The sequence below is a fragment of the Gossypium hirsutum genome, chromosome D04 (assembly GCF_007990345.1).
Source record: "Gossypium hirsutum isolate 1008001.06 chromosome D04, Gossypium_hirsutum_v2.1, whole genome shotgun sequence".
NCBI classification, from domain to species: Eukaryota; Viridiplantae; Streptophyta; class Magnoliopsida; order Malvales; family Malvaceae; genus Gossypium; species Gossypium hirsutum.
In genome coordinates, this window is record NC_053440.1 from 26,213,463 (window position 1) to 26,224,504 (window position 11,042).

Here is an 11,042-nt window from a genome sequence, read left to right on the forward strand (position 1 = left end):
ACCTAAACTTTTTTTTCCTATCTTGGTAACTAAACTTTTTTTTTGTCTAAAATGGTACCTAAACTACTTTTTTTCCCAAGTTTGTACATTTGTTTGTCAAACCATTAACTCTATTTTAAAATAGGCCTAACCCACAAATTGGTACCTAAACTATGCCTTTTTCCTATTTTAGTACCTAAACATTTTATTTTGTCACAAGTGGTATCTAAACTATTTGTTCTCTAAGTTTGTACCTCTGTTAGTTCAATCGTTAAAATAAATTATTAAAAAAATCATAAAAATAAAAATAATTAAAAATAGAGAAAGTCGATTTAACTGGATTTTTTTAGCTTGGTTCAATCGATCTGTATCAATTTGCAGGTCAATTGATTCAATCATTATCTCTGAATCAGTACCCCGATCAATTCTTGTTCTAGTTCTGAAAGCACTGATTTTGATTGATGAAATAACTTGTTTGATCCCATCAAGTAGAACAAGCAAGTAGTGAAGTTCGAAAATAGAATTAATCGCTAGTGTCTCAACCTTATAAGGGCAAATTTCGAGCATTATTGGTATTTCCAAACATTATAAAGGAATAAAGAAAAAAAAGGAAAAAAATAAGAAAGATAAATAATGTAAAAGGGAACATGAGCATAGTGTTGGTATAATTTAAGTTTATATGATGTGGTAGTTTATTATTTGCTAGAATGTTTTTACGAATATAGCATTTCGGTGTAAATTGGGTAACATACGAATAGTATAGATACCGTTTGTGACAAAATAAAGCTTAGGTACCAACTTGAGAAAAATTGTATAGTTTAAGTACTAATTTATGGGGTAAGCCCTTTTTTAAAATAGATTTAATGGTTTGATTAATGGTACTAACGAATGTACCAACTTGAAAAAAAAAAAGTAGTTTAGGTACTACTTGACCAAAAGACCCTGGACGGAAAGAACAGATTTAATCAAGTATTTAAATTCACAAAAACCGAAGACCTAGGTTAACAAATATTACAATAACATTATTTTCCTATTCATCCAAAAAAATAATACATTGAGATTAGGAAATGCATATTATCTAACTGCATTGCCAATCCATAAAATTTTTGTGCCGTTCCAAATTACAAGGTGATTCTCAGAAGCCTGTTGTACCAATAGAAATGACATGAGCCAACCGGCAAATGATTGAAACTAAAAGAAAGCCATAAACCATTCTTCTATAACTCATCTAATCATATGCAGATTTACCTTGAGGTATCAATCACCTAGTAGGCAGTACAGCTGGCGAATATTTCCTGAAGCTGCAAATTGTATTACAGAAGAAACGAAATTTAGGTAAATGAACTCGTCCCTTTCAGCTCATTTGCTAAAAGAATCTTTTAAGTTCGTAGCATACAATATAAAGTTTGGTTTAAAACCAGCTCAGATGAACTGAGAATTTCATAGACCGTATATAGAATGTTGACAGTTCAATCACACCATTTATTGATCTCCTAATTTTACTTAAAACCTCACAAGGAAAAAAGACATTGAATAAGTGCAAAACCATCACAAAATCAAATGGCGAGGATTAATGACAATGTGTGGGAACATATGACAATGTGTGGGAACATACTCAAAACCAACAGGAATTTACCCATTATTCATTTGAAACGATAAAATCTTCATTCACAAAATCATGAATTCAGTAAGAAAGGACCATATAATTTTTACCACATCATCCTATCATCAAAAAGAAATCTGGACTACGAAATACAAAAATAAAACTACAACCATGAATATACCTAAAACAATAATGAACACACCACATATAGAAATAAAAAGTGCATAACAAAAAGGATAGAGATGATGGATTACCATATAACCAGTCTTTGAAGTATACATGAAGAGCACATGATAACTCTCTTTTTCGATTTTCTTCAAGGGGAGCTTCTCTCAATATTTGCTGAATCTCACCTAAATTCTTTTGCTGTCAATGACAATAGGAAGAAAACAAAAATTCAGTCAATTTAATATTGGAAAGATCAATAAAAACAACCATTAATTCTAACTACACAACATTTCTTCTATCATGCAGATAAAACCAACTCAAACTATGAAGTCAAAGTTTGTCATCCTCGGTTGGGCTTTAGTGCAATTACATTTCTCTGTTGAGATGTGAAGTACGGATCAGGTAAGGGGAATGGATTATTCCTTGTTGACTTAGTGGGTTCACCTTCAAACCAGTTTGGAATCTGCAGATTAAAGAAAAGCTGTCAACAAGATCAAATCATAAAAAGGTACCAGAAAAGAAAGATATGAAGATTTCCCAAGCTATGCTATGAAATACATAAAAGCATACCAGAAAATTTGTGAACTGATCAGGATCTAGGCATGCAGCAGACTCAGTTTGAGCATCAGCAACTCCTGCAGGATGAGATAATGAATCATGCGGATCGATCACTCCAAGGGCCAAAGGTTCATGCCATCTATTGATAGTTGCATCAATGCCAACTTCAGTCATATGTTCCTCCAGCTGAGAATAGAACGTGTTATACGGTGCCACCTGATGTTAAGAATTTCCCAACTGTTAGTCTTCCTGAGTGATTAAGTCCATAAGAGTGATAACAACCAAAACCAACACAAGAATTTCATAACTATAACTTCATAACAGTGTAACACCCCAAAACCAACTCAAGACAATAGAAAGATGAGTCTAAAACATAAAAACCCATTAAAGATTAATCAATGATCCGAAAGTCCCATCTACCAGCTGGGAAAAGATCAAGGAATGCTCTCTTGGGAGTGCTGTCAACCAATGGTCTGCAAGAGCCCATATTCTATTTTGCAGCTTAATTAGCTATGGAATATGCTAAATAGACCCCAGCGGAATTACATATCCATTGAAAACCCTAATATTCTACATACTGTCTAACATAGTGATATTAGCAATTTGCATTAAAAAATGGAAAGAAAAAAATCCCCCAAACCCTCAAATAGATAAGCTGTAAAATAGATTTACAAAAAACTTTATTGTTCTCTTAATTAATAGACTTAAAAAACTAGAGGTTTTTATAGCCCTATTTTTCTAAAAAAATATTAACTACAGTTCCAACTTCTAACTTGTTTTTCACCCTTAATTCTATTGAATTACTACTGTTTTCTCTATAAAAGGTTTGCTTTAGGGGAAAACAGCAGTAAATCAATAGAATTAGGGCAGTAAAACAAGTTAAAAGAAGTTGGAACTCAAAAAAAGTTGTAATGTTATAAAAAACCCTATAATTTCTTTCTGTTAATTCAAAGAAAAATTAGAACAATAATGTTGGCTGTAAAGCTTACAACATTTTGTATAGGCTTCCTTGCAAGTTAAGTTACCAGGATTTCTTGCAAATAACGCTTTGTTCCTAGCCACAGATTTAAAACCTAAAGACAATTTATAATCCTAGGCCCTAGACATCTATTATATGTCTAATAATACATAAAACTAACATAATAATATAAAACTCTTGCATCACTCTCCTTGGCTAGAAAAACTTATTTGATCAGCTCCTTGTCTAGCATTGATGGCCATTTTGCATAATCAATGGCCAAGTGCTGCTTCTCAGTACCTGTAACAGCATCATGATGTTAAGCAATAGCCACCACATCTATCATTCCCCCCTTCGAAAAATTCAAGTTGCCTTGTTGCCAGATAGTAGCTGCTCATTATTCTAAAGAGAATTTTAAAGCTGATCAGCTTGTAAAGTACCCTGTCCAGTAAGCATTTGCGCAATCTGGTGGAGGTTCATAATTTTCTGGAAATGCTACAGCAAATATCTGAGCAGATGAGCCGGGGCTGTTAGAAGTTAGAACCTAGCCAAATAAGTTCAAGACTTTTCTCTTTTTCTTCCTTTTTTTTTTTTCCTTTTGTGTTTTGCTTAATCCAGTCTTCATAGTCTATGCAGTCAAAAGAACAATAAATCGAACTCAAATCTCTGCACACAATAAGTAAGCCTGTACAGCAGCATGTCCAAAAGGATCAATTTGCCACCGAATTCTTGTAGTGACACCAACTCCTCTTTTCTGGCTAATTCAAACTCCAGTTACATCTCCTACATTCTCTTGAAGGGTCTTGTATTGATCAAGATTCATCAGCAGGACTACCTTCAGGCATGCGCAACTGGTTGTGGGCACCTTCCAGAATCTCCATTTGGTTCCCACATGTTCTTGTGGCAGCCAAGCAAAATTGAATGCAAAAATTCTTCAATCACACATATCACAGCCAATTCTGTTTCTTGATGCTGATTTCCTCCTCAACCTCTAGCACATCCAACCATAGCTTAATATCAAACCCTAATATAAACCCTACGGTCTAATTAGGTTTTAATGCCAAAATTAGTGTGGTTTAGGGAAAACAACAGTAGATCAATAGAATTAGGGCTGTAAAACGAGCTAGTAACAAGTTGGAACTCTTGAAAATGTAGGGTTATAAAAGACCTCTAGTTTCTCTCTATTAATTCAAAGAAAATATTCAGAATAATAATGTTCGCTGTAAAGCTTACAGCTTATTTATATAGGCTTTCTTGCGAGTAAAGTTTCGTTCCTAGCCCTAGATCTAAACCCTAAAGATAGCCAATAATTCTAGGCCCTGGCCGTGTATCATATGCCTAATAATTAATAAATAAAACAACACAATAATATAAAACTCCGGTGTAATTTCCCTAAACCTCATCACACATGTTTACCTAACATACTACTTGAGTGACTATTCAGAAATTATTTTTTCTTCTCTATAAAAATCTTGATATTATTGAGAAGGTACACTACATGTGCTAAAAATCTTACATAAAGTTTTGAAAAATTTAGGTAGACGGATTTTTATGTGCCTAAAAGAGGAAAACAAACAAGGTAAGGAGTTGGGGAAGGGGAAACCTTTTGTTGTTTTAATAAAATCCCATATCACTTAAATAAGGAAGGGAAGGGAAATGGTCGATCTATACCGCTCTAAGTTGTCTCATTTTGCAACCAATTATGCACATTAGCACATACAAGTCCCAAGTCAACAACCATTGAGATAACATGGCCTATTTTATAAATCTTAGTGGATTTTGCCATCTATTTTTAAGCACATCATGCCTTACAATTGAAGCTTCTATGGAACCTATGACTTATGAGCAAAAAGCTCATTTTCAGCTTGGAGCTTGGTTAACTTACCCGAGCAAAGCTTGAATACAAATTTGAATTCCCCCCCCCCCCGGTCAATCCCCTATAATAAGACTAGTTAGCATTTACATAGAAATAGGTTCTCTACTAATTCTCATCCCAAAACTCAAGTTGAACTATGTGATCACATTAAATTCTTGTTGCATTGACAAAAGAGGATGCTTGTGGATCACTTACCTGTAGCTTGTGGTTATCGCCAACAATTAGGGGTCGCTGGTTCACTCCCAAAAAGAATATACACTCGCGACAATTGACAATGCAAACTCGTTTTGAAGCTAAAATAACATGAACTCGTTCACAGTGCTCAACTCTTACTGCCTGCAATAAAAGAAAAATAACATATCTATTTGTGAACTGAGAGCAAGTCATAATTGAACTAGAAAATGGGTTGTTCATTAAGGGGTATAAACATTACATTGATTGTTTTACAAGAAAGTACTATTAAAACATGGAAAAAAAAATGTGTTTCCATAAGAAAATAACTACTGCAAACAAGATTACAAGAGGGAAAACATTAAGTGAAACCAACATCAAATTTTAACAGACTTAACACAAAGAAGGCATAGGCATATAGCATGTAGGACCAGAAATCATTTGTTGTTGATTCAACAATCTTAGCAATAGAAACTGATTTTTGCACATGTGAATGGCCATATTTCAGTTCATACAAATTCATTGTACTAATTTTGGCATTGCCAGGTAATGGAGCAAAGATGAAGAGGACTATTCTATGTATTCAAATAAAAACAGACCAAGCAACCTTAGATGATAGATTTTCAAATGGAGGAAGGATACAATGTCTTTACATTAGATCCAGAGACACTCTGAAAGTGAATTCATAGATTACGACTAGGTGCTAGGCAAATGAAATCAGAGATATACAAATAGCCATATCCTAAGTCAGAACATAAGGAGTAAAACAGTAAGATGCCAGATCGCCTTTCAATAGGGTGCCTTTGGAAACAAAGAAACAACTTAATAAATTATTTAATAGTAACGTACATTTTCCAGTCAGTATAATAGTGAATAAGAAGTATCAGAATAAATGTTCTTCCAGGATACAGTTCTAAATACCATAGAAATATTGTCAGTAATGCCATGCACCAAAACTAAATTAAATGAGGAAAAACAATCTGCATCCAAATTCCACATTACAGTAGTTCCACTAGTCCATAATTAGTACACCACAAAGGCAAAATACCTTGCCAACAGCTCCAAGAACTATAGTAGCATCAGAGCATCCATATATGGTGGCATATCTTAAAGGTGCTAAAACGTAAACGACTGAGTCATGGCAATTAATGACCTGAAATTATAATCATGTAAAGTTAGAGGTGTTTTAAGACAAAATACATAAATATCAAACAATAATCAAGGATTGATAGAAGTTGTCAGCATATCCCTATATCAATTATTTTCGGTATAAAAGCAAGCTAAGCATTCACAAAATAATGGGTTGAAGAAAACCTTCACCGAAAGCAAAAAATGCCAAAAACATGAAGGAATAAAAGTGTTTAGCCTCAAGCAAGGAAAGGTTCTTATCCTACTTAATGGGTTACAAGAAATCAGAAAGTTTGTCAAAGTGCCAAAATTTCAACAGATTGCAGTTGATGTTTGGCATTCAAGCACTACTACAGACATCTAAAAAAAAGTTTAAACCATGGTTGATATAGGAAGAATTTATCATAAAACTTGAAAATATTGCAATATGAAAAATCCAAAAGTCACTGACACTAAAAAGGTAGGACTAATTGCACCTTATGTAAAAAGTGCTCCACCTTCGTGCTTCTTGTTTCAAGTAAGACATATTATGCAAGACTTATATTTGTTCAAACTCGACAGCAAGTGTCAGATAAGGGTACATTTCCTGCACAGGTATGTTTAAATTTTTCTAACTTTGTTCATATATTTGAAGGATCATATCTTCATATCCACGTTCAAATACATGTCAGAGATCGGTACTTCAAGGAAAATAGTCAAAGCAACATACTGAAAGACAGCTACCATTCAAGCCTTGTACCGTAATCAATCTTTTTCTCTCCACATGTACATCATTCCACAAATAAAGAAACATGGACTAAAGGAATACAGAAAACAGAATCGACAACAATTATATTTACAAAGTATAGCATCTTTATTGATGCAAGAGCTTTATTTATATTATAATATTTTATTATTTCAATTTTATTTGCAAGAAAGCCTATATAAATAAGTTGTAGGCTTTACAGCCATTACTATTATTCTAATTATGTTCTTTGAATTAATGGAAAACTAGAGGTTTTTTTTAAACCTAAGTTTTCTAGAGTTCCATCTTCTTTCCTACTCGTTTGTTCAGCCCTACTTCTTTCTATTGTTGTTATTTTCTCCCTTAAACCACATTATTTGATTATAAGTAACACAAAAGAAAATATCCCCACCTATACTGGCATCTAAATCTTATCTCATCCATGAAATATGCACCAAACAGACAACCATCCCAATACCTATAAGATGGTAGCATATATATAATAACCTAATATGAGTTTCTATTTTCTTTTTTCTCCAACAGATTCTATACAGTAGTTAAATGACAATAACATGGAGATCAATAAAAAATCTAGATCATAAAGTACCTTCAGAGGTGTAGGTCACTGCATTTAAATGAGAATCAAGAAAAACATTACACAGCAATAACTCGTATATTTCCAGGTCTGACTAAATCCCAATGCAAATATAAGCTAACCTTCACAGAAGAATTTTTAAGATCTGATGCCTGCTTTACATAAGATGATTTAGAGACGCCCTCGATGAAAAAGGAACTCCTCGCACTTTGTGAGGCTTTGGCAGAACTTGGACTAGCATCAGACATAGCAATATCCTGATCAGAGCTGCTTGGAGAACCACTTTCTTTTGCAGAATTTTTTTCAGAAACATGCTCCAAAGAAGCAGCTATGATCTCTAGAAGCCAATCATGAACTTGTGATGCCAGCACAGGAACAGCAGGCATGTCTGGATCAGAATTAGCAAAAAAGGGAGCAGCTTGGCTTAAAGGAACTCCTTCAGATCCCTTATCACCAAAATGAATCAGAAATCCAAGGTGCTCAAATCCTTCAATGGTTAAAACCTGAAGGAATAGTATTTCAATGAGCAAACCAAGCCATAGAAGCTAATAAAAAGCACAAACAAATAGCAACAAGAAAGAACAATCAAGAAACATAATAAGAGAGTTATGACAGTCTAGCCGATAAAAAGGAGGAAGGATAAACAGAAGAAAACAAATCAAAATATGGAAAGTCATGTGAGAGGAAGAAGGTAGAGACAAAAAATAACAAAATATTCATAAAATCTCCAGTTTATATTCCGAACACTTACAAATAAAGTTTCAGCTCAAAATCAGCGATTAACTGCTGAAAATCTGGGAACAAGTTCTTTTATCCTCTTTTGGTAAAAAATGCTCATATTTATTATTTTAGTCATGCAAATGACACCCCCAATTTTTCCATCCATCATAAAACCAGGTTTAGCACTAAAACAAACCAATTTTTGGTTGCAAACCAATCTAAAGCAAAGGAAACATGTAAGGAGAAAAAGTGCACAATGAGGACTCCATTGTTTCATAACAGATAGTCTTATTGATTTCTAGTAAGACGAGCCAGATTATTCCTTCAAATACAAAAAATAAATCATGTCAAGACATTTTATAGGCAGCATGATCTACATCCCAGCTCATTAGTATTTGGCATCAATATTTGGCTCTACAAAGTGCAACCACTGAAAAAATTCATCTGTTCTTCACCTTTTAAAATGACAGTTATTTTCATAAATGAACTACAAAGACAATAGTCAAAATAAAACAAAAAAATTACTGAGAAAAAAAAATGCAATCCTTGATACATATCTCAAATATTTGAGTTTTTCTTGAAATGAGAGGAAGAGAACATCAAACTTCAGAGTTCAAATAGCAAGAAGCAATGTTACAAACCATAGACTCTTTGCCTTCCCCCTCCACATGCTCCGACAAAAGAGAGAGAATGTTAGCCAAGTGCTTTTGTAGATAGGACAATTGATGGGCCTCTTCATCAGCCTGTGATGGCATAAACCGACGAGTGTTGCTGCGGACAAGCTGTGATAAGAGGAACCACCAAGGTTAAGTCCAAGTGCTCACATGAACTAAAAGACTCTGGTCAGTGACTTCTAACAGCAAATAGAACCATAATTATAGCAAACGTTCAGACAGTGAAATCTGCATTGCTGAGATAATTAGCAGAATAAAGAGGTGGTACAAACAACAAATCATGTTAGAAAATCCTGATGTATAATCATGCATTTTAGGTGTGGAAAAGTTAAATATTAAACTTTTAATTCTTCAAAAACATTATTAGCTTTTGTATCATCAAAGACATTTTCGCTTCTTTTCCAAAACCCAAAAAAAAAAGAAAAAACCGACTGATAAGATTAATACCAAACATAGCCTCAATTATCGAAAGGGGTAACATAATCCTAAGAGATATCTTTCAATTTGCCAAACCATAAACAGAAGCATATGATTGTTTCCCAAATGCCAATCAAGAGTCAATATTTCGTGAATTTTATCAGCCCCGAAACGAAGATGTTCATTTTCATAAAAGTTACATGAATCTGATGCTATTGTTAAAATGACATTGAAATTAAATCAATAACCACCTAATTTTCAACAACCACAAATCCAAATTAGAAAACCCACATTTCATCAAAAAGAAAGGCCAGTTGATTAAACTCCTTACCTGCAAAGGCGAAAGAGCCGACAAGTAACCGTCGAAAGCTGACGTGGAAGGCCAAACATCGGCAACTGCAGCGGAGTCCTTGTGCGAGCGCGGCAAAAGTCTCTTATACGATTGAATGTACAAAAACAGGACCAGATCACGCAAATCAGCTCCAATGGAGTCGACATCCTCGGGCCGGGCGGTAACGAGTGGGTCGGATTCGGAGTGGAGAACCGAGGAGAGAGTGTCGAGGATGAGACGCGCATGGTCCGATGAGATCTGAAGCGCGTCAGCGAGGGCCGCCGAGCCGACTCGGAGAGCGAAGGACGATGAGAGTTTTTCCTTGAGCTGGGTTAGGGCTTGAACTGGGTCTGTGAATATGAGCTTCTGGATGGGTAGGAGGCCGTGCTCAAAAGGCTCGCGTCGCGGGTGGAGGAGAATGGTCGGGATTGGAGGAGAATTCGAATTGGGGTCGCTCGTTGAAGTTGATGGTTCAATGGGGTCGGTCATCGCTTTGGTTGAGAGAGGGGGGGGATTTCTTTCGTTCTTTTTATTTTCTTTTCAAAAGACAAAAAATGGAAAGTTTTGGTTTTGCAGATCCTCGACAATGGATGGAATGATGTTAGACAAAAAATGGAAAGTTTTGGTTTTGCAGATCCTCGACAATGGATGGAATGATGTTTGAAGTGGGTAGTGCGAGAGCCGAGAGCCGAGAGCCGAGAGGAGAGACTGAGGGGTTGGGTGCAGAGGAACTATTTACGTGGCAGGATCTAATTATTTACCTTAATTAATTATTTTGTTATTAGCTCAAAAGAATTTAGACTAAATTACCCAAATACTCATTTTAGCATTATCGCGTTTTATTTTCATCATTTAAAAAAAAATTGTCAATTTAAATGTTGCCATTAAAAACTTTGATTGTTTCGATCACTTTTTCGTTAAATTTTAAACGGAATGTTGACTAAATCATGACGTAGGTATTTCATTTTACATATAATTAAATTTATTTTCTTAAAAATTTAAATCATTAGCACAAAACGATGTTGTTTTAATCCCTAAAAATAAAAACTTAAAAAAATTAAATTGGGTTAAATTTTTAAGTTAAGTTTTGGAGGGGAATTAGGATTTTTTGGAATGGTAAAAAAACCCTAAATCAGTTCA

At 34.5% G+C, this 11,042-nt stretch overlaps 1 protein-coding gene across 3 annotated transcripts; it reads right to left on the reverse strand.

The window, feature by feature from the left end:
• Positions 1-957: 957 nt before the first annotated feature.
• On the reverse strand, positions 958-10,648 carry LOC107899760 (TBCC domain-containing protein 1). Of its 3 annotated transcripts, XM_016825553.2 has the most exons (10): positions 9,903-10,628; positions 9,122-9,262; positions 7,883-8,263; positions 6,362-6,466; positions 5,338-5,478; positions 2,321-2,524; positions 2,121-2,213; positions 1,837-1,948; positions 1,228-1,280; positions 958-1,122 (listed from the first exon to the last, which is right to left on the reverse strand). In XM_016825553.2, exons 1-9 carry the CDS (start codon positions 10,389-10,391, stop codon positions 1,237-1,239), a joined length of 1,710 nt encoding a protein of 569 aa, XP_016681042.1. In that variant the 5' UTR covers positions 10,392-10,628; the 3' UTR covers positions 958-1,122; positions 1,228-1,236. The 3 variants fall into 3 exon arrangements, with proteins under 3 accessions (XP_016681042.1, XP_016681041.1, XP_016681043.1); XM_016825552.2 differs by having other exon boundaries at positions 958-1,280; positions 9,903-10,648; XM_016825554.2 differs by lacking the exon at positions 6,362-6,466 and having other exon boundaries at positions 958-1,280; positions 9,903-10,629.
• Positions 10,649-11,042: the final 394 nt, after the last annotated feature.